The sequence below is a fragment of the Dermacentor silvarum genome, chromosome 4 (genome assembly GCF_013339745.2).
Source record: "Dermacentor silvarum isolate Dsil-2018 chromosome 4, BIME_Dsil_1.4, whole genome shotgun sequence".
Taxonomy (NCBI): Eukaryota; Metazoa; Arthropoda; class Arachnida; order Ixodida; family Ixodidae; genus Dermacentor; species Dermacentor silvarum.
The window spans coordinates 78,452,971-78,477,639 of NC_051157.2; the positions used below are offsets into that span (position 1 = coordinate 78,452,971).

General features: G+C 43.8%; 1 protein-coding gene and 1 pseudogene across 1 annotated transcript in view; one reads left to right on the forward strand and one right to left on the reverse strand.

The window, feature by feature from the left end:
- Nucleotides 1–14,377: 14,377 nt before the first annotated feature.
- On the forward strand, nt 14,378–14,548 carry LOC119451146 (U2 spliceosomal RNA; annotated as a pseudogene).
- A 774-nt stretch (nt 14,549–15,322) lies between these two features.
- Nucleotides 15,323–24,669, reverse strand: part of LOC119448717 (Down syndrome cell adhesion molecule-like protein Dscam2) — a 322,695-nt gene continuing 313,348 nt past the window's right edge. Inside the window, exons 27-29 of the mRNA XM_049665781.1 lie at nt 18,652–18,718; nt 17,843–18,026; nt 15,323–16,910 (exon numbers count right to left, since the gene is read on the reverse strand). Coding sequence (XP_049521738.1) covers nt 16,781–16,910; nt 17,843–18,026; nt 18,652–18,718 — 381 coding nt within the window. The 3' untranslated portion in view covers nt 15,323–16,780. The remainder of the gene's footprint in view (nt 16,911–17,842; nt 18,027–18,651; nt 18,719–24,669) is intronic.

A 24,669-nucleotide genomic window follows, 5' to 3' on the forward strand; every position in this document is an offset into this window, starting at 1 on the left:
TATATATATATATATATATATATATATATAGTCGAAGCAGCTGACCCCGCGCGTCTCATGGCAGAGCGGGTCGCGTTCTTTAGGCATTCCTTTTCGTTTCAACGGCGTGTCATCCGTGAGTCTCATGAGAAATGAGACAAACGTACACATGAAAGGGAAATCTATACAGTTTATATATCTTTTCAGTGGCTATAATCAGAAACGACAGTAGTTTCCGTAGACCTTCGCCTTTCACAAGGCTATGTGTACTTTCCATATTTCGGAGGTAAGTGTCCCCATAAAAGAATTTTTTATTCATCATCATCATCAGCCTATATTCATGTCCACTGCAGGAAGAAGGCCTCTCCCTGCGATCTTTAATTACCCATGTCTTGCGCTAGCTGATTCCAACTTGCGCCTTTAATCTATATCGATGGTGTCTGTGAGAGGCCGCAGTCGATGGCTACATTTGCTCGTTAGGCACGGTACAGGAAGATGGGCAGGCAGTCTTTTAAAGTCGTGGCTTTTCGCCTGCTCTAGTCTCCTTTACAATGCATTTGGAGCACACGATGCGCATAAAATATGAATGCAATGTCAGACATTGCGAATGGTCATTGAAATTATAGTTGTGTTCAGTAAACAACACACAGTATTGGTGGCGCTTTTTCTGACTCCATGTTCAGATTCGGTCATAGGAGAACAGATCACTCAAATGGCGGCTGGAGTGGGTCGACATTCTGAACCAACAAATTATTCTCACTCGAGGATTGCCGTCAGCCGACTTGGTTGGCTTCCTCATTTTAATAATGGCGCATCCAACTCTGAATAAACTGCTGACAGAGCAATGCAAGCTGTAGCTGTGGGCTTTTGCAATATTTTATGTGTTGATTCATATTCGTTGCAACACACACGCACGCACACACGCACACACGCACGCACACACGTACGCACACCCACACACACGAACACACACCCACACACACAAAAACACACACAAATACGCAGAGATGTGTTTTATGCTGCCTTAACAAGCTTCTTCGTAGTTCTAGTTGCTTTTAACATTGCGTAACGTGTCTTGGAATCATTTCTCAGTTACACGTGCTACTAGAATTGTCTATTTCACTTTACATTAGAAGAAACTACCGTAAGTCCACTTAATGAGTGAAGATAGGCATCATGCTGTGATGAACTCTGCGGCCGCGAAGAGCTCACGCTGATCAAGCAGAACACAATCGGCACGAAATCACTTAAGCAGATAATTTGGGCTCATGGAGATGAAAACGCCGTCCTGACTTCAAGTGGGAACTGTATTCGAGACACTCCAGTCAACTACCGTTCAAATATTTTCTCTTATCTTTTCCGCTTCTGCTCGGCTCATCGAAGATAGCGCCGCGGCCTACTTCCATGAAAATGATGAAGCACTTAGAAGCGTAATATAATGCGACACGTCGTTTTTAGTGTTCGGACTGTAAGCGGCCATGTCACGTGCCTTGAGGCAGCAAATTCCATCAGAAGCGTAACGTATTCACAATTACCACTTCTCGAGCCGAGTACTGCAAGCGCCGCCGAGTTGTGTCGTAAGAATCTCCCAACAGTCGTACCGAACTGCACAAACGTTGAATAAAGTAAAATTAAGAAATGACTGACGGTAATGACTACGTCCCGGAGCGCCTGACACTAATGCCATTGTGTGATTCAGCTTAAGGCATGTCAAGTTCCTATGAAATTTATTTGATGCTCAATGTGGAGCAGTGCCTGATTACCTAGGTGAAACGTGGCTTCAGGTGCCTCATTAGAATTTGCATACGCCCATACACAAAAAGAAGGAGAAATATATTCTACCTGTCCGTAGTTATTAGCGTTTTGATAATTTATTTTCATTTGTTTACAACTCCTTGTTTTGTTGCTTAGTATTCTTATTTATTTCCTTCTTTTTAAACTTTACCAGTATTCAAGTTTGACAAGTGCAAAATTCAATTATTTCTACATTAGTCCCTACCTTGCAACACATCGGTATGTACTGCGGCATACTTTCAAATGTTAAAAAATTCATGCAGCCTGCCTGCCTGCCAGCGGTTTCATCTTTGGAGGAATTTAGTGCATACAATGAGTGAATCAACTATAGCTGTCATAAGTGATTGTCACAATTTTTTTTCTGGTGGAAATTTGTGGTGCACATTTTCACTTTGAAAGAAGCATTACCTCAAGAGCTCCCCATACTTTCTAAAGTTGTGTAGTTAACTTTGCGAACTTGAGGTGTGCTTTTGTTTTTTTCGGCGAGAGAGAAGCCAGAAATATTAGAGCTTAAATAAGGCGAAAGATGCGCAGTAACTGTTTCGCTAACAGAAATGCATGTCAATATGTTTGCAGGGATGGGAAAGAAATGAAAATTAGTTCTGCCCAACAGCATGCAAAAAAAGATTGACTCTGGAAACTATTTTATTCCCTTGATTGAATCTTGATTCAATGACTACACAGAAGATTTATGATCTCCATGTTCTTCGACATTCTTAGTGAGTACAACTTAAGCTTTTTAGAGCATCTACCTGTATAGCATCTGCTACACCGAGCCAACTAAAAGACAATTTATATATTGCAATAACACCTCTGTTTTGACGTCATACAGCTCTGATACCAAATATTACATGCTAAATTATTTTCAATATCGAGTTCACAGCACTTGTTAATTTTATCACAGCGTCGCTCTTGCAAATGCTTACTCATGATGGCAACAATCTAAATTACGCGAGCAAGATGTCGGCAAAACGTGCGCTACTCAGTTATTATATTGTAGGCAGCCCCAGAACACGAGCGTTGCAGTAAGCGGGAACTTGTAGCTCAGCCTGCAATCGCCCTCCAACGGCGCTACAAGTTTACCCTCGGAACATTACAGCAACACAGGAGACGTTTCAAGGCGCCTAAATTCCCCTACCGTAGATCTGTACAAGCGCCGTCTCACATTTTAGTGGACAACGCGGCAGACGAGCTATTGCGTCGATAAAGCACTCATTTGCCCATTGAGATAGGAGTGAGCCTTCTACAATAATCGTAAACACTTTCCATATATTGCAGAGGACATGCTACTTGCGTGGGTCTCCGGCAAGGCCATAACTTACAATGTAAGCAAGAAAGTGGTCCTTAGGAGAGATTGAAAACAAGATAAGATGATGTGACAGAATATAAACACAAGGAAGCAACGAAAATATAAATAGAGAGATAAGCAAGCAATGCAGGGAAGTTAACCTGACGCACATCCGCCTTTCTACCCTGCATTGGGGTAAGGGGATAAACGGGTGACAAAGAAAAAAAAAAGGCAAGAATAGAGAGCACTATAGTTCCGCAAACATTTGATTACATATAATTACAAGTGTGTAAACTGCCGCGGAGGCCTGTGGACTTCAGGTACTGTAGAAACGCCCTCGATATAGGCTCTCAATGCTGTGCCTTTGTAAAACATCGATTTTCTAGTTTTAAGTGGAGCTGAACATAACAGTTTACAAAGTATAAGAACTTCTAGCTGGCGACCAAACTCTAGCGTCGACAAGGTAATTCGCATAAAGCCTGCAATAAATATGTGCGAGAGAGCAAATAGGGATAGCCGATATGCTAGTTGATATTAATAGAAAAAAATGGAGCTGGGCACGTGTAATGTGTAGGGTAGACAACCGGTGGACCATTATAGTTACAGAATGGGTGCCAAGCGAAAGAAAGCGCAGTAGAGGACGGCAGAAAACTAAGTGGGGTGATGAAATTAGGGAGTTGGCAGGTGCAAGTCAGAATCAGCTAGCGCAAGACGGGGATTACAGATCGCAAGAAGAGGCCTTCGTCCTGCAGTGGACATAAATTAGGCTGATGATGATTATAACGAAATACGTGCGGAACAATCATTCTAGGAAGAATGCCTCACCGGCGGTCAACGTCGATCGGAGCCGTAGGTGGCATGACATCAGATGCAAAATAAAGAACAAAGAAAAGAAAATCGGGAGACATCCGATAACGACATGTACTACAGATAATGATGACACTGCTAGCGGTCGAGGCCCTCATGACGTCTATCAAATTACGTGCCCACCGCGCTGTCGTATTCCCCTTACTCTAAAATGCGACCACTTTTGTCCGCGTTTCGGCAATCTTTTTCTGCGGTCGCAGGAAGTGGCGTGGTCTAAATCACCAACGTCATTGTTATGTTAATTTCCTTGTAGTCGACTACAGAAAATCAAAAGTCAGCGCCATATATCTTTGATGTTTCATTTTGCATGCGATCGGACAGTGGGATCCCCCCACAGTCCTGCTTCTTTAAAGCAGACATCACTGGAAGGGCGCTCGCCGAGTACGTCGTCCATCTTGACCGCGAAAAGCGCTATCACTGGCGTTATCACTTTCTATTTTTGATTGACACCCCGCGCTGGCACCTTGACCGTTGCGCGCGGGAAACTGGTGCATGCGGACCCGGCCCGACCGTTCTTTTACTTTCGCACTATCATCTGCACGCTTTCAGCTCCGGATAGGTCGAGAAGGGGAGAGGAGCAGAGGAGTCTGTCTGTCACGTTGATTGCCGCAGCGGCGGGCCGACGGTTGTGTGGCCGCCCTGCCGCTGCTGCTGTTTGCCGCCTGCGGAGCGCCGCCCGCGTTTTGCCGCTAGTGTGTACGTGCCATAAGAGGTGAAGCGATGATAAATAAAGTATAGCGCTAACCGTGATTCTGAAGTATACGTGTTACAATTAGAACAAAAAAAAAAGCAAGCATTGCACATATTTCCCGCTGCAACCAGGAGGGCGCCACCTGTAATTTTGCTTCCATGTGACGACAAGCAGCCCCAGCGTCTGGCGGAGAAAACCGGAAAAGATAATGGTCGGTGGAAATTCCTAAACATTTTCTCGTTTTAGTAGAAGAATCGAGAGCTATCATACTTGCAGCATAATTGCCCGCGATGATGAAGCGCTTTCATTCTTTCTTACACCAAACGCAGTAATACGGGCAATATGGATTATTAGGCTGCAGTATGTACTGCATTCGCGCAAAAAAAGAAAAAAAATGTACATTGTGTGCACCTCACTTATTTCATAAAATGATTCGGAATATCCGGAATATAACCTCCTTATTTTTAAGGTGTGCCAAGGATTTGCGCAAGCGTGGAGATGGGAAGGCGATCCGAGTCAGAAGCAATTGGCACTTCATTGTTTGGGAACTCCACAGAGCTCAACAGGGTCGCAAAAAGAACTTTACTGTTTTTAGTGAGCAATGCTGTTATTATCTACTTTATTAGTTTTTATAAGACTTGGAATGCGATCTGAGGTAACTTTATTTTGGGAAGATAAAGCGCAGGAAAGTCCGACTTTTTTTTTTTTTTGCAGGAATGTTACAAAAATTAAGATATTGCGGACTTATTTGGCCTGCTGACGTTCTTTAACCTGCACTGAAAGCACGTTGCGCGAGCTTTCTTGCATTCCGCCTTTATAGGAAAGCGGCCGCAATACCAGAAATTGAACCCACGACCTTGTGCTCAGAAGCGTAATGCTTCCGCGCCTTTACGGCAGGTATTGTGATTAAGAAAATTGTAGCACGCTAAGCTCATTTACAAGCCGGCGTCGGCAGCACAATGCCATTGAACGAGACCGTAATTTTTGACGTGTGCTTGCGAATGTATTGCTGCACTCGACGCCATAATGTCAGTAGTTCGGAAAGGGAAATAGGGTCGCAAAATAAGAATAATTCTCTTCTGAAATGTATGTTAACATCTGGCATGTGTGGCTAACACGAGAACCATGACCACAGGGCATTTTCATACTTGAAGATGCCTAATTTTGATTTATTGTTTAAGCTAACAACTGTGCTATAAATAGCTGGACAACAGTGCTTTTTCTCCTTGCTTATAGGCCTGACCAAGAGCTCCGTACACGTCAGCATTTTGTGGTTCCACGAGTGCGCATCAGGTACGGGAAGCGTACCGTAGTTCATAGAAAGGGTTTGCTGAAACGAAACCCCTGCAACAATACCAATGTAAAGGTGCATCGGAACACCAGTGTGTGAACGACCGAGAGACAGATGAGATGGTATTACCCATCAGCTGGAGACACAAGAACAGAGTGAAGGAAAATGAAGAAATCACACGTGTAAATACAATAAACATCAATTTTATTTTTCAGAGCTATGCGGTCTTTCAAGGAGGACATTTCCAGAAGGAAATTATTAAAAGGCCTGGAACGCAATATTCTCGAGTACGCTTCCCGTGCCTGATGCGCACTATTTATAAGGAACGGCCCTTAAGGACGGCTCCACACCCTCCCTGTCATTACTTCGGCTAATAAAGTTTTTCATTCAGTCAGTCACTGAAACCTTTGTTTAGCTTTGGCAGGCCCGCTTTTGTGTACTGAAACTGCATCTAATAAATATATTTATTATTATAAAGCGTTTCTGATGTCCCGAAGCAGAGATATGTAAGCGCTATACGTGTGCAAAGTTGATAGAAAGGGTTTGCTGGAACGAAACCCCTGCAACAATACGAATGTAAAGGTGCATCGGAACACCAGTGTGTGAACGACCGAGAGTTGAGCTTAATAGAGTCGAACGTGTGCTGCTCCTGGTTCACCTCGCTCCAGTCTGCGTTGCCCGATGGAGACGCTTCCTTCTCTTAAGTAAGGCACGTGATGTCTTTAAGTGTGAGTGATTGTGATGACGGACAATGAGTCGATTGATGCGACAAGTGTTAGTAGAAATCGAAGAAATGGGTCCTGAGTAGAGGCTGTGGTAGCTTTTAATTTGTTGTAGCCTTCAACACGATGCTGTCATGTCGTAACAGCAGCGTCCTTATGTTTTATCGGTTATATTTAAAACGAGCTTGAAGCACCTTTCGAGGAGCACAGAGTAATATAACGTTCCACATTTGCTTCATTCAGTCCGTTTGAAGTAGTTTTCGTTCGATTAAACAGATAGGCAGGCGTTGTGCCCCTTCCGGTGGCTGTTGCCAGGCTGCTCCTCGCTCTCCTTTCCTGTCAAATATATGTTTTCACATCAAATAATAGTAATTAATAATGATTAAACTAGAAGACAGCAGACGTCAACGATTCCTATGATTCTGAACTCATTTACTTTGACAGCAGCATTTTCTCACAATAAAGACGACCATGCTATTTGTTTGTTTTGATTGCCTGGTATTTCTTCAAATAATTGTGTCCAACCACTTTGCGGAAAACCACAAGAACCCAGTAGTTATAGAGCGGTTTGCTAGAGGATACGTGTGCGGTCGTTTAAAAACGTGTAATTTAAAGTAAGACTTGCAAAAATAAATAATATTATAATATTTGAATGGTAATTATGATTATGTGATAAGTGCAAGAATAATAGTGCGCAATAATAAGTTTTGAATCTTTCCTTCTTCGTGATGTACTCAACTTCCTTTCTTTATGACATAGTAATGCATGTTGTGGAACTCGAATTGCGTACGTACATGAACAGGCTTTAGCACTCACAGAATCCCAATGTCTAAAAAAAAAAAAACGATCGCTTAATAGAGCCTTTTATTTGGAGTTGTTTTGCAGAAGGGTTATGTTATTGATTGTTTTATTTACGGTGGTTCAACATATTATTATTAGAATATATTTGAATCACACAATCTTGCTGCATTATGTTTAGTTTTGTTTGTTTTGTGTAAAGCAGACCCGTTTTCTCTTTTTCATGGTTTCATAGGACAACGTCCAAGCATCTACTTGCCCGATATTACTGCATCACGGCATTTGAGATGACCTTCAAGTTTGAAGTCTCCTTACACCATTTTGTGAATCTAGTTTTGCGCTTTTGGCAGTCTTTAGGCCGCAGGTGAGGAGATAGTTGCTGCGTGAGAGGCTTCATACTGCACTCGTTTTAAAGGTACCACCTGGGTATTAATAATAAACTCTGACACGAAAAATTATAGTACAACTAATGTCACAAGCAGATTGACGCATAGCCACCTACTAGATTTGAGCGATTTCACTTTCACTGTGCATTTGCAGTACAGCTATATAGAGCACTTCGCGCTAGTGGATACTGTTAGCTATTGTGTAAGCTATGTGGCGCTGTCGTTGCGACGACACTTTTGGCATTGACGTTGCCGATGATTTCTACGTTGTTTTCACCAACAACGTTATGCTCGACGCATGCTCTGTTGTGGATATATGTGCAACGTTTGAGGCTTATCAGCATCATTGTCATGCAAGTCGCGGATGTGCCGCTGAGGCTCTATTCAAGAGCATGACAACGAACAATTGCACGCAAACACACCGCCATCTTCATGTCGCTCTTTGGCCAGACCTGGCCCTTGCACCATTAAACGCCACATATTGTCATCACCGCCATCTTGTCAAGAACAATTTCTATGTGATGCGCACAATGTAATGCTCGTCGACTGCGGTATTGCTTGTTCTGGCCTCCGAAATACATGCGCGTATGTCACTGATCTAAAAGTCTGTGTGGAGCGTAAAGCTTTCCACTAATTGCCCAGTACTTTTGTCGCACCATGGCGTTAACTGAAAGGTTAAACCAATGTGTAGCGTTGGACGCTGTTATATGCCTTCAGTTTTGTTTGTTTCATAGAAAAAAAAATGTTGCGCTATAGCATAGAAGTGAGAGGTTCCGACTCCCAAGTGTGTGCGTACGCGTGTGCGTGTGTGCTCCTCAAATTGATCACAGTAGATGCCTGAACGCTTTTTACACGTCAAGAAATGTCAAATTTGGGCTCATGAGATGGAGACGTATATATATATATATATATATATATATATATATATATATATATAGCATGACTACTGTAATCGTCGTAAGCACTACGCATGTTAACATGGTTTCTAGCCTTGTATATTGCATATTCAAGTAGCCTCACAGAGAAAAGTTAATGTAGTAGGCATTGTACGCTTACGCGCGAAGCTTCCCAAGCACCTCCATCGGCATTCCAACCTGGCCCGTCTGTTTTGCCTCCAAGAAATTCATCAAGTTGAACGGGGTACTTTTTGTGAGATCTGCCTAATTACGCAAAATAGAGCTCCAACGGCGATGGGCTTAAACGGGATGTAGCGAATAAACGCGAAAAAGATATCGCAAAGCATATTCATGCAAAGAAATGAAAAGCAAACTTCTCATCTCAGATAATCTACATATGTCAAAATGATTGCACTATAAACTTGACATATTCTACAGCATGCAACATTATGAATTATTCAGGGTAATAAAAAATCGGCTGCTACAGCCAGTAATATGCGCGCACCTATGCTATCCATCGCATGATCTTCGTCATCGAAGTTGCGAAAAATGATCGCCTACAGAATCTATCAGCCGTAAATGGCCTCCGGTGTGGCGAATTGCGTAACGCTGGCAAAACCATGTGAGCCTCTATTCTCTTTATTATATTGTTGCCGCCGTGTCACGCTAATGAAAGACCTCCCTCGAAGCACTATACCGAAACAGGCAATGTATATATTGTTATCGAAGTTCATTTCAGAATGGTATGCATCGACTAATTCTACAAAGTGCACTGAAGTGTACCCGTGCAGATGCATTCAGGCAAAGGCAATATGATTCCACTCGAAACACTTCAAAAGGCACGAGTGCTGAGAGGCAATTACGCGTTTCGAATTCCCACGGCTCACAGAAGCTGACAACCACGAAAGCAGCAACAGCGGCCGTGACGGCAATGGTATAATGTTAAGCCTCTCAAGCGATGTAGCGTGCTGACGAACGGTGCCTATCTTCAGGCTTTTACTATTTCTTTTTTTTGCGTTTCTTTAATGCTTCTTCAGCTGCGTTTCCCGGCGTTCGAGCTTGCGCAACGCTGTGTGACAAGGACAGAACTACAGCGAAGAGTGAAGCGATTCGAACGGGTTTTATATGTATATGCATTCTTAGTGTTGCGAGTTGAATGAGATCTGGGATATAAAACAAGAACAGACAGCTGGAGATAGCGGGTAAAGTGACGCAGGGACGAAATGCTTTCGCAACAGCGGAAAGTATCGTTCTCGAGTTGCAATGTTAAAGATTTAGTTTATTTCGTTTTATAACTTCCACCGGATTCTATCAAAATGCTTGCGTGCCTTTTTCTTTTCTTTCTTTTTTTTGCATTCTTCCTTCGACACCAGAGCTGTCGCATTGCGATTTTCATTCCGACGGCGTTGATGATCGTTCCGGTAAGAAATCATCGAACCCGCACGAAGCATTTTTGGAAAGTCAGAGCTCCGCTACGTCACCCCTCTTTTTGTGTCTTTTCTTCGTGTTGGGACATCGAGTGGGGTGGGACGTTGAGCACCGGTAAATTAGGCGATTTGCCAGGACAAGTATAGAAAAAAAAACCTTTGAGCGATTGATTTTACGACAGAATACGTGGGCTTAGTCTGAGTGATAAGGGGGGGGGGGGATATTTATTTAATGATACATTGCTTTTTATCTTTGCAGCGCGCCTTGTAGAGTACAGCAGGTGCGTAGTATCTATGATCTGTGTCCAAAATGATTTTCTTTCTAGCGCGCTTGCTTTTTGAAAGGAGTTAAAAAGAAGTCGAGGATATATATTTCGTGGTCCGGGAGCTAGAGCCACTGCTGGCTGTTTCGACTGGAGTGACGAATGTGCTAGAAAATGGTGTAATTCAGGTACATTCAGACAAGACTGATATTCTGCACTATTGAAGAAAAAAAAACGAAAAAGAAAACGGCGAGATTATTCAGTAGTATCGGAGAGTAAAAAGATTTTGCAATTATTTAAAGTAATATTATATGTTTAAACCAGCACGGACATGATTGTGACCTGCTTATCATTCTTGTAGGATGGAGCGTGGTGAAAATGTTGAATTGGAGTTGGAATACTTTTTATTTTTTCTACATTGCGGCCGTATTTTAATTATACATTTTTCCTTCCAGCCTGATGAAACAATATTGTGTCGTCTTGTCAGCGCTGAGTTCGACGGCATTTGATTGGCAATTTGCACCGGGTAAATTTGCCGAAGATAATATAAAGCTCTGAAAAAAAAAGTGAGATTGTGCCATCAAGAGTGACAGTGCATTTAAAGACAGAGTACGGGTCTACTCGTTCTTTTGTTCTTTAGTCTGTAATAAACGTCGGAGAAGCTTTTCTTTTTTTTTATTCCCATAGGTGATGTCAAACACTTGCACGCGAGCGTGTGCATTAGTGCCTTTCATTCATACGTAATGGAACGGCCAATATATTATTTGACAAATGAAAACGCAAACGCTAAAGTACAAAGCAATACGTCTCCTACAAGTTGTGCGATGCTGTTGTCGCGATAGTTGCAGTTGCGCGATTTCAAACTACCACATGTCCAGTTGCCAAAAGAAGGTACAGACTAGAATGTTTCACACTTGCACACCCGTTTAGAGCAAGCGTACATAACCTCGACCCCGGTCGCCAGATATCGATTCAGCTCATGATGGGCTGCTTAATAACACAAGTATATAATAACAACAATAATAATAACAAGAGCTTGGTGGCGCAACCCACTGCCCCATTACAAAGGGGGCACTTCTATAGCACCCATCCATCCATGGGCTGCGGGATTGGTGACGAGACTTGACGACAAAGCCAAGACGAGCGAGCTCTCGCGGCAAGCATGCGATAAGAAGAGGCTAAGTGTTATCGCGGTTCTTCTTTCCTTCTTTCCGCCAGTTCCCGCAATTTCGAGAAAAAAATAGCTGATATGCAGCAGAAACGTTGCAAATTTTGATCTATAAGCCCAAACGACTATGACTTTTCACGATGTGGCCAAGGTGGGAGCGCAGGAATGCCTTCCGGTTATCCTTAACTTATTCACGCTTCATTTGTCAACGATATCAATACTGCGATGAGAGATGCTAAGCTGGGCATAGAAGTTTATGAGCACATCGTAGATATAACTGAAAACCTGCTTGCTCCGACGATGACGTCACCAGTCGTGGTCGGACGACGCTTCTGGCTGTTAGCGATATTCCACGGCGAACAACTTTCTTTGAACCGCGAATGATCATGCTCTTTTGTTCTGCTGTTACTTTTTCTCTTCTACGTGAACTGTCACGACGTTCCATTGGCGATCAGCCACGTCGGACAGACTCGACTAATGCTCGGTAAAAATTGAGCAGGACTGGTTGTAAAACTAGACTCATCGTGGCCGCGTGTACTTCCAAACTCAAAGGAATATTGCAGCTTTAGTTTCCGTAGGTGGCCGACGACTATTAAAGGCCGGCTTTTTTCTTTATTAATAAGAAGTTAACGTATTGCAGCACGAAATGACGCGCGGGCGTCTGAAAAGGGGGAAAGTCGGGTGTTTCGCATGACCAACTTATCGAAATGCCGAGCACATTTGAAAAAAAAAAAAAAACATGAAATAATTAGCCGGGCATTTTGTCACCATCTAAGCTGCAGTTGCGCAAATTTATCCTGAAACATGCTATGCAGTACATAGCATGACAGGAATTGGAGTCAATTATGAACGCTTTATTTGTCTAAATTACGATGGAGTGAAGTAGCAAAATGATGCCTGTTACGTCGTAGGCCAAATAATGATTAAAGTGACGGCTATACCAGTTCGGCAAATTAGTGCTTATTCGCCCTAATGAAAGTCTTGCATTCGTTTTTTGCTGTTCAAAAGAAAACGAAAAGTAAACACATTCAGCTAAACTCAAACAACGATGTTTGCCTTTCTAGCCATAATACCGCTTTCAACGCTCGACAAAACACCGCGCAGTTCTCGGTGAGGTCGTGTGAACGCTGCCGTCAGGTAGTGGCTAGAAAGATAAAGGAAAAACACACGCCGCTCTTTTTTTTTTCTTTTTTTTCTCTTTTTGAGAGAGGCAGGAGAGAGAAGTACTGTCGAGAAAAGCTGATGTCGCGGAGGATGTTGCCGACATCAGAATTATCTGTTTTTCTTTTTTAAGTAATAGGTGCTTTACCTATCGAACAGTTACAAATATCTTCACTTACCTCTGTATTGCTCATAACTTCGTATTCCTTCCACGGTACTGCCCGTAACAACTCATGATGGCGGCTTTCTTCCCTCGGAAAGGAGGACACGGTCACCTACGCCTCGTTGGGGTAGTTTCCGTGGCACCTTTGCGCACAACACTTATAAGGCATGACCAGTGGCCTCTCTCACCTTTCACCAAGCAGTACCAAAACTACACAGTGACCACAACATACAGCGTGCACATCATGCCACGATCACAAAAAGCCGCGTTTCCAAGCCGCCGGCTTGTCGCCTTCTGCCGGTGAACTACAAAAAGTGACCCCTGTGACGTCACGCGGAAACAAAGAAGGCTTTCACTTATATCTAGGAGGCGTTGAGTGTACAGCCGCCAGTCCAATGAGGGTTCCCTAGCGACGCTCCCTATCAATTGTTATATGTGCGCAGATAGTCTGCGGAAAGAAGCTGTTCAATCGCGCACGCTGTGTTTCCAGAACGGTATTCATTGCAAAGCATTCTTTGCCTTAAACCAGACACTTTCGGCACGTCCTGTCTCCCATTTTTTCAGGCATGTTCACTTAAAATTGTTGCATAACCCATCAAAGATGATCATAAAATAAAACATTCAGTGCCATTCCACTTTGTGAAGGCTGAGGACCAGCGAAGCTGTGCATGGGGTGGTTGACCATTGCTCCAGTGAAAAGTTCTAAGTTCGCGGGATCGGGGCCGCATGGACGCTTCGCATTTCTTTCCACCTCGCAGTCCTAGCGGGCAGCACGCTTACGCTTGGCGTCCGCGGCCCGCTCTTCGTCGGTGGTCTCCTTCCGACGCCGCCGCGACCATTGCCTTTTCTGTTCACGCCGTCGTTCTTAGTAGGCACGCTGTTATTCTTCAGACCGTACAACACGCGGCCTTACAGTTTCACAGTCAGAGCAGAACTGAGGAAAGGAGCCTGCGTAGAGCATGACGTCAGAAGACAGAAGACACTAGAGCACTGCACGGGCCAATTTTTGCGGCCTGGGCCCGGGCCGGGCCCGTTTTTACATTGGTCGGCCCGCCCGAGCCCGATCAAAACATTTATGGCGAGACCCGGGCCCGGCCCCGGGCCCGGAAATAATCTACCTTACCCGCCCGGCCCGGCCCGCTACCCCTTTACCTTAAGCCCGAGCCCGGCCCGAGCCCGACTCGAAACTTGCCCGAACCCGGCCCGAGACCGAGTTGAGAAGCCCGAGAATAACTCGCAGAAAGCCCGAGCCCGGCCCGGGTACGCGTCAAAAAACCTGAGCCCGGCCCGGGCCCGGGTCAAAAAGCACACGCCGTGCCCGAGCCCGGCCCGAGCCCGTGAAAAAACTGCTCTACCCGGGCCGGGCCAGGCCCGGGCTTTCGGGTAAGCCCGAGCCCGTGCAGTGCTCTAGAAGACACTCAGATTGGTAGGCACTAGATTGAATACGTGGGGTGGCGTACACGTGTGTGGTGCGAACGTAGACATGGCCGACGAGGGTGAAAATGTAGTATCTGTTCTTATCAGCTTAATATCTGATACGGGTTGTATTTCGTCTTAATGTATTAAACTTATTTTTGCAAATCGTCGGAATGTGCTCCACCTCCGCCGTGGGTCGGCCCGGTATTGCACTACCTTCGGTATCAGCCCACGGTTTTTGGTCTACAGATATCGATCCGCTGGAAACTAGCCATATACAGCTTCGCTGTAAGACAGAAAGAGATAATTGAGATGCGAAAGACAGGGAAGTTAACCACTTGGCTTGAAAAGAAGAAAGAAAAAAACAGCTTACGGGCGGAACGCAGAATTCCAATGGACACACTAGGAATACTTGCGAAATAGGCTACTTACGTCGATAACGGTGTTTGATGATGGCGACACAAGTTTTAGTCGCCATGGTTTGGTAAAAAGCATGACAGCGTGAGGACTGATGACGACGATGGCAGCGTGACGACAAGGATGTGACGACGATAGGATGGCAACGATGGAGATGATGACGACCCGACGACGGCGGCATCTCGACAACGGAATGACAACAGCATGTCGACAATGGCATGACAACAACTGCGCGCACCTGCGCTTTCTTTACCGCATCGTTTATTCCATGGAAGCCAGATACCTCTCCGACCATTTGCTTTCAAATCATGGAGGTCCCACGCTTTCTGGGAGTTGGTCTAGGCGAGGCGTTGGTGAGCCGTCAAGACGAAAGGGCGCACCTCAATGAGAGACACTCGGCGTACTTCGGCAACTAACGCACCTCGTAACCGTCAGCCCTTTGGGGCCAGCAACACGACACAGCGCCACCATCGGCCCCAGCATCTGAACTTTAAGACACCAAGTAGCACTTATGTAATAGCCCATGCGTAGCTAGTTGGTGCTCTGTATGTCCTGAAACAGGAGATACGTGGGCAGTGAACTGAAAATAGGTATTTCAACGTGGTTTATTCTTGTCAACATTGAATTAAAAATATGTCTTCTCTGGAGTTTTATGTATACAACGGAACATATGGCTTCTCTTTCTAACGTTGATGCACATGGATCCCATATATACAGGCTAGTACAGTACAAAACACAAACGTGTTTCTTTTTTTTTCTCTCTACATGCTCACTTATAACGTTCTTGTTGTTACATCTAATACATCTGCGTTTACATCAACAATGCTCTTAAAAATTGAAACACGGGTGTAAGCGGCATGTTACGCGCACTCTTCTGTTGAGTAGTTCCCGCTAATCAAAACGCAACACATGTGCATATCACACAGTGAGTGTTTGTTCATCTCCTCCTTTGACTTATTAGGAAGAGCCCGAAAGCTCTTGCGCAGGAAGATAAAGACACATGATGTGAAAGCTGGTACACACAACAGAATGTGATAGAAGTGCTCCTGCGAAAGTATGCTTGCGGCTTTTCAGTTGGCAAAGCCAGTGATTAATATGAATGACATTTCATTTCGCAATGCAAACGTTGATATTTCAAGTGAGACACGGTAAACTTAGGAAGTTACGAAGAGACTGTTCGTTGCCTTGTTCCTTACTCCTGCATACTGATAGTGAAAGACAATTTAGACAGCCGCATGTGGCATGTCATGAGCTTCTCTTATAGGCGCAGTGCAATTCTTGAAGCAAAACTTGATGACTTGGAAGTCGTGAGAAGTTGCTGCTGGTTAGCAGTGGTAGAGAAATAACGGGCGTTAAGAAAGTGTTTAAGTATTGCCACGAGAGCTAACTATACCACAAGACATCCAGCGCAACAACGTCTGATTCACATCTGCAGCCCATCTTTATACTGCCCTCGCAAAAGTAGTTTTGCACCGATCATGAGAAACCATTAACGCATGGATAGTTATTTTTGAAAAATACCTGATAAGGCAAATGAGAACAACGTTGTACATAGTACAACGTACATATTACAATAGTACATATAACACAAACAAAATATATTATACAATATGCGTTTGAAATTCATTGCAATTGAACGTCAGGATAACTTTAGCTTTGTTAACAGTAATGGTTTAGATTGCTTTTCACATGACCAGAAAATGTTTTCTGTCCGGGTTAACATTATGTATTCATCTTTTTCAGGTGCAGGTAAATTTTGCCATCGGTAAACTTAACACAGCACTTCCGAAGTCAAACGTCTGGCACATCATATTCTTATGGTCACTCAATTAACTGGAATCATTCACATTATCTCACCGTAGAAGCACGGCTAACGCACGGCAAGTCACGCGTATATGTTGTAGTCCACTGACACGCTTGGCAACATGTTCGCCACGAGAAAGGATCATTCTTCTTGACGCACACTATCACGATCGTTTGGAGCAGCACTCAACCAGGCACAAATAAATGAGTGGCAGCCACACTATAGATGCACTTGGGGATTCGGTCCTTCCTATCTCTGCATGGAGAAGCGTCTTGTGGGCATGTCACACTCGGCCTCGGACAGTTCGTAAGCCTCTACAGCGGTCTCCAAGCCACTTTCTTTTGCGCTCATCTGCGCGTGTTTCAGCTCCTCGGCGTACCTGCGAAATGTTAGATTAGGTTATGGCAAAAAGTCTCCCAATTTCTTGAACACACACGAACAGCTCCTTCACTTAATGTAAACAGATCTAAGAACAAAACCCTACAGACGCGCTTGTTACGGTGTAATATAACGTGCCACAATAGGAAGACATAATCTTTCAGCAAGAAAAAAAAATTCAGAAAAGGAAAAAAAGAACCAGGGAAAGGAAAGAACAGACAGAAAGACAGGCGTTTCTTCTGCTCCTTCCTTTGACTGGTTCTTCCTTTTCTGAATTTTTGCGCTACAAAATTATGTTTTACAGTAAACACGAACTCGCTTAAGAAGACGCTATCTTGCAACAATATGAGAAGCAGGACAGGAAATACACACTTTCCTGCCGTGTCCTTACTTCGAACCGTTTCGCGTCCTACTTCACCATAACAAATATAAACCAACTAGCCTAGCAACAAGTTGTGATAGTGACACATTTGCGTTATAATATTTTCAATATTACCTATACCAACCTATTGGCCACATGGGAAAACCCACCAGTGCGCTTCTCCACACATCTCGTCATTCCTAGCCAAGATGGCAGGCTTCAGGCTAAAATCGTAAGTAACGCGTCAGCATGTATACACTAGTGCCTGCCACCTCTGCTTGTACTTAATTCCTTGCATCACGTAAGCATTCAAATGTTGCCTCCTAGCTTCAAGAGTGTTTATTAGCAGGAAGTCGGCCACCGGAGTAATGGCGAGTTGTGCGTGTAGAAAAGGTATGCTTATAAAATTGGGCGTATAGAGGCCCATTCAGGAGGACTTTACACCAACACTGTATCATAACCGTAAGAATAAAGTGCAACTATAGAGACATTGGGCTGCATTCTGAACATTTTTTTTTTTTGGGGGGGGGGGGGGGGGCAGAGCAATGAATCCCCAATTCGCCGACACTAACCTCGACAGCTTGCGCAGTTTGTGGTCAGCGTAGAGCAGTTCTTCATCGTGATTTCTCCACTGCTTCTTCTTAGGCCTCGAGTAGACATAAGAGACGTTTCCATTAGGGTAGCCTTCAATGATGCTCCCAGTTTGCAGGGACTTTCGGAGGCTGTTGCACTTCTCTGGTGACATGTAAAGTATGCCTTTGCAAAGAAAAAATGCAATGTTTGTCAAAATGACTCAAGCAGTATACACAAGCACTGCACTGTAAGCGTAGTGATGGTTTGCTGGAATGCATTGAAGTTAGTTTATAGAGAGTGTGAGCAGGCACCATTAAAGATTCAATGTTCAGTTTTTGCAGGTCACTGTACATATAATGTTTGAGCGAAGAAGCGGAGCTACGGGACTACCTCTCACATATGAAACAACATTACATCAGAATAAAGAAGATATCATTGAGCAAGGGATTACAAAGCAATAATTATACATACGTATATAGCCATTGTGGCAACCGGTCATAGGTCGTTGTTTCTTTTTTTATAACCGGCATTCAGCTGTGAAGGTATCATAGACTGTGGTGTTAGGAAGGCTCAAAGGCTCAACCAGACGAAGTAACTTTACTTACGAATGCTGAGCATTTTCACTCAAAGAATAAATAAAAAATATCTGAGCCATACGTTTGTTATATACGCGTATTACGCTTTGTTTAAGAAAAACGAAATCTGGGTCGCAATTATAGCAATGATAGTTACCAATATCGACAGTGATGGATTACCAATAAGTACTGTATGAATAGCCCAATATTTAGCTATAACACAGATTCCTTACCTGGTTTGGAATAGATGTGTTTATCAAGGCGCTCGGTTGAAGATATCAAATCGTCTTCTGTGCCTATCTGTAACCAAGACGAAAAGGAAATATTAAAGGCGAGCATTCCAAAGTGAACCGTTGCTCCTTATACGTTTGCTATACGTCTATCTATAGAATATGAAAGCATAAAAAACAGCTATATTGTTGTTACTCTGTTGGCATGTGTTTATTTCAATATTAATTTTCATTTTTCTTACTAGTGATTAGGTCTTTGTTTAAATGACCAAGCCTTCGCTCTTATCAGTTGATTACTTTCAGGGATAGAAACTTTTTCAAAAATTAGCCTAAAGCTTTGTTAAAAATAAACGGCACGTTTCAGGGGACGTTCATCGTATATCCTATGACCAGTACTGCCCCGAAAGTAGGTTAGTTGTATTTCGCGTTCGTTTTATTAACGGCATAAACTAGATAACCGAGAATTAGCTTATCGTCTAAACGCTACCACATACACTCACGAATGAATCTACAAACTAAAAAAAAAAACAAAAAAAAACACATCAGTCCGCACAATTCTATAGTTTTTCACGAAGTCCTGTTTCTTTTAAAAAGCGTACTAGCGCTTTTAAAGCAGTTCGTTCCGACGTCGGCTGGGACTAGGGACCAAGAATTCTGGCTTCCGTCAGGGGACGGCTGTCTATCTTGTCGAGCGTGGTTCTGAGGACTTTCCTTTGTGCACTAAAACGACGACAATCACACAGAAGATGTGCTATCGTCTTTTTGCACCCTCAAGTTTCACAATCTGGATTTGTGGCCATTCCGATAAGGTAGGAGTACGCGTTGGTGAAAGCTACTCCAAGTCTTAGGCGACAAATGAGAGTTACCTCCCGTCGTGGTAAGCCACGTGGAAGGCGGAGCTTCAGATTAGGATCCAGGGAACAGAGGCGCTGGTTTTTAAAGTCCGTTGAATTCCAGTGGGCTAACGTAAGCTCGCGAGCAAGCGCACGGAGCTTTCGTGCTGCGTCTGTTCTGGACATAGGGATAGCGACGCAATCGGTACTGGTATGTGAAGATCGAGTGGCTGCGTCCGCTTGCTCGTTTCCAAAGATACCACAGTGACTTGGCAGCCATTGAAAGACGTTGTCATGTCCTTTGTCAACTGCCTGATGGTAAATTTCGCGTGTGTCCGCGACAAGTCGTTCGTGGGGTCCACGGCGTAGTGCAGAGAGCAAACTCTGGAGGGCGGCCTTGTAATCGCAGAAGATAGACCATTTCTGGGGCGGTTCCTGGTCGATAAATTTCATTGCTGCACACAGAGCTGTAAGTTCGACAGCCGTCTTTGATGTCAAGTGCGATGTCCGGAATTTTATTACTGTGGATTTTGGCTGGGACAAATACTGCAGCTGTCGAACTTTTTTTGTTTCTTTTTCTTCTTTTTAATCTTCTCTTGTTTTCTAATCTTTTCTGCCCTTAACCCATCCCCTTGTGCAGAGTAGCCAACCGGACACTTAACCTGGTTAACCTCTCTGCCTTTCACCTCTTATTTTCCTCCTTCCTTCCTTCCTGACAAACTCAACGTTAGCCGCTGCGAGAATGCGAGTCACTTGCATTATTGTCTGCCACAGGAAAGATTGCTCGTGTTCCGTGGGAAATTCCGTGAATTCAAAAGCTAATAAAGTTGTCTTTCAAAGTAAGTGGCTTTCTCTGTTCTCGTTCTTACGATAAGGAATCAGGCCTTTTTTTTCCAATTTTCAAGCGCAATTTCAATTGCATTCTATTGTGTTGCACGTTTCTGGTGATATTTCAAATACGTACACTCACGCGTTGTGACTGCGTTGAAGGTCACCTGTGCAATGCAGAATTGTCACTGTCTTGCTGTCGTGATAGTAGTGTCTAGCCAAGTGCATAATAATTTTAAAAAATCTCAGCATTCTTTTGAATCTGCAGCTTGTAGCTCTACAAAGTAACAATTTAGCCAAACGCAACACTGCAACCTTATAAAATTGCAGGCAGTACAAAGATTAGTGCCTGGCCAAGCCGCAGCCAGGAAGTGCTTTCGGGACGCGTGTGGTAAATCTCTGAAAATAAATTTTTGTGTGTGGAGCGCGGAACACAGACACACACAAAAAAAGTATGAGCCGAGGGAAATGCAGTAGGAAAGCTGAGAACGGTAGGAAAACAAAACAAGGTATACTAGTGGTGGATATTCGGGGTTACAGATAACTAACTGCATGGGGGCATCATCGTACAGCTATAGTGAAGAATTGAAGAAAGAGGAAGTACTAAGGAGTGGAATATGACTTTGGTGCAAAGCTTATAGTAACGGTGTACATTGTGAGCTCAATTTATAAAGACCTTCATGGAACATTTCCACTCGGATCTCAATTTGCAGAACGGAAAAAGACTATTATGTATCGCTTACTGACACCAAAGGGGGGCTGGAATCATAAAGGTCTCCCCTGTTCCAGTATAAAGTAGCAATGGTTGTTCGCGTTATGTAGCTTTTGTTTTGGTTTTATCAAACTAGCACGAGCCTTGCACGTAAGTAGGTGTTCTATCATGAATAGGAGGAGGAGAGAAAGAGAAGGTTAACCAGAAATGCGTGTGGTTGGCTACCCTACTCTGGGGGACGGGAAAGAGGGAATAGAAAGATGAGATAGAGAGAGGAGTGGGGGGGGGGGGGGAGGAAGGACACGGTCAGCTCGCGCATGCACGCGGAGGGCCTGAGCAATTTAAAGGCGTTCACATAGGCCAGTCGTCCTCAAGAAAGACAACATCAAATTTTGCTTTCGGATATAGGTGCTCACAAGTCTTGTCGTTTGCTTCCCTTTGCCTCTACACGCCGAGATATACTTATTGTCAATATTAAGCGCGATTAAGTTGGGCATTTCGTATATTCGTCTGCAAGCGTGCAGCATGTAACACATAACTTGATACACAGAGACCTCCATTACCATCGAACCTAATGCACGAGCACGGGATCTTGTCATTTGGTTACACTGTCGTCGATATTTATTTCTCAAGTTCAGTCAAGAAAAGCTGCCCCCCCCCCCCCCCCCCACACACACACACACTTAACGATGTAGTAATAAACACGAAACCTGTGTGGTTTCACCTCGCTCCAAAATTTATTTTCTCATCACGCCTGAGGCAACCACTTACATAATGACGATAAAGACAGGACAAAACGTTGCCATTTGACATTTGTCGCCTTAACTACCATGCCCATTTTTTAAAAACTGGTGTCAACAAGAATTTCGCCGTGATTCCATGCAGTTTGGTCGAGTTTGATAAATATATAGGTGATAAACGTTGCTAAATATAGTTGGTTCTCTTTTTGTGAATGGCAGCATGCTATCTTCATTAACAAAGGTGACGTAGTTAACCCAGTCAGACATTGTCAAATTTGTGAGGCCACTGAGAAAAGCCACAGAATCAGAAAGATTGCGTTGTCATGCATCTAGTGCTTTAGCCGTTCTTTCTAGCACATCGATTGCCTCCGCTCATGGTAAGATTGGTCTGTTTCCAATTCTAGCAGTCTGAAAGATAAAATCTCAGCCTACAATCTTTAAAGCGTACTGTGTTCCCTAAGTACGAATGCATATTAAGACATAGCAGTGATTGGGTAGGACAGATACCCAACGCCAACTATTGCGTTGCAGTAGAACATATCCGAAAAAGTTTCGCCTTCTATTCTACAAATAAACAGTGATTAAAACACAGACTTACGGGGCTTCTTCCTGTCCAGTCTCAGCTCTGCATTTGCCTAAGATTTAGAAATTCTTGCTGCCGTACTAAACCTGTCTAGAGGTATCTAGCGAATGCAACAGTATTGTGTGGGTTATGGTTGGACACAGCGTTCGCGAATGGCTACGTGTTCCACATAGAGATGTCCGACACTGCAGCCTGCAACTACTGCTTCTCCTTCTTTCTGGGGTCTTTCGTGCCAAAACCAGTTCTGATTATGAGGCACGCCGTAGTGGAATGCTCCGGATTAATTTTGACCACTTGGGGTTCTTTAACCTGCACTACAACCCAAGCACACGGGCGTTTTTGCATTACGCCTCCATCGAAATGCGGCCTGCCGCGACCGACATTCAATCCCGCGACCTCGTGCTCAGCAGCGCAATGCAACTACTTCGGCGACGAGGAAGCAATATGTCGTATTTTGTGAACGCGCCCGCAGAGCAATATTACAGAGACGATCATTCTCCGTTGCGATTCACCACTTGGACGATTGGTCGCTTGCGGAAGAAAAAAATCGGAAGCATCGACAGGACTCATCATATAAGGCTGTGCCAGCATCGATCTACCAGCCTCTATGGACGCCTATTATGAAAACGGCCTTCCTTATTATTTTATATTGCGATAGCAATTTTATGGACTCTCCAAGCGAACTTTCGCTGTCCTCGTCGTCGTCGGTGTCACCATGAGGCAAGTCATATATTCCGGTATATGTACAATATAAGACATGTCATGCTATATGATATGCTGTATATGTGTATCACTCTCATCATCATCGTCATCATCATTATCAGCCTATATTTATGTCCACTGCAGGACGAAGGCCTCTTACAGCGATCTCCAATTACCCCTGTCTTGCGGTAGCTGATTCCAACTTGCACCTGCAAATTTCCTAACTTCACCGCCCCACCTAGTTTTCTGCCGTCCTCGGGTGCGCTTCATTCTCTTGGAATCCGATCTAATGGTCCACTCGTTATCCATCCTACGCATTACATGGCCTGCCCAGCTCCATTTTCCCCTCTTATTGTCAACTAGAATATCGGCTATCCCCGTTTGCTCTCTGATCCACATCACTCTCTTACTTTCTGTTAACGTTAGTCCTAAGACTTTTTCGCTCCATCGCTCTTTGTGCGGTCCCTAACATGTTCCCGAGCTTCTTTGTTAACCTCCATGGTCCTGCACCGTATGTTAGCGCCAGTAGAATGCAATGATTGTACACTTTTCTTTTCAACGACAGTGGTAAGCTCCTAGTCAGGAATTGGTAATGCCTGCCGTATGCACTCCAACCCAATTTTATTCTTCTGCAAATTTCCTTCTCATGATCAGGGTCCTCTGTGAGTAATTGACCAAGATAAACGTACTCCTTTTCAGACTCTAGAGGTTGACTGGCGATCCTGAATTCTTGTTCCCTGGCCACGTTATTGAACATGATCTTTGTCTTCTGCATATTAATCTTCAACAACACTCTCACGCTTTCTCGGTTAAGGTCCTTAATCATTTGTTGCAATTCAACCCCATTGTTGCTGAACAGGACAATGTCATCTGCAAACCGAAGGTTGCTGAGATATTCGCCATTGATCCTCACTCCTAAGCCTTCCCAGCCTAAGAGCTTGAATACTTCTTCTAAGCTTGCAAGCCTGCAGTGAATAGGATTGGAGGCAGCTGTGGAATCTTTGTGTATATTCGCCAAAATATTCATGTATGCCTCCTGTACTCCTTGACTACGCTGCTGGTGTCTCTACTGAGTTAAATGCCTTTTCGTAATCTATGACAGCCATATAAAGAGGTTGATTCTACTCGAATACCTGATTAATGACATGGATATGAACCATCGTAGAATATCGCTTCATGAGGCCAGCCTGTCCTCTTGGCTGACTGAAGTGAAGTGTTGCCCTGATTCTATTAGAAGGTATTTTGGTGAATATTTTATACAATACTGAAAGCAAGACAATGGATGTGTATTTATTCAATTCGTTAACGTCTCTCTTTTTATGGATTAGTATTTCGCATTATAATGCCACTCTATTCTATCACTAAATTTGCTCATACCAGGTGTTACATCTTGACAAAATTATTCCTCACACTTGTGAGACTGGCAGCCAACAAACAGATCTCATGAAACATAACACTGACAGCGCGAGCCTTTATTCTTAAATCTTCTCAGGCTGCTAAATATTAAAAGTGAGGCTCAAATCTGAAAATAATGTAATTTTACTGGCATGTCAGGCGGCACTCTCTCCGCGATCAACCCACGAAATTGGTTTGAAACGTACCCAATACGGAAAGGTGGTGGTA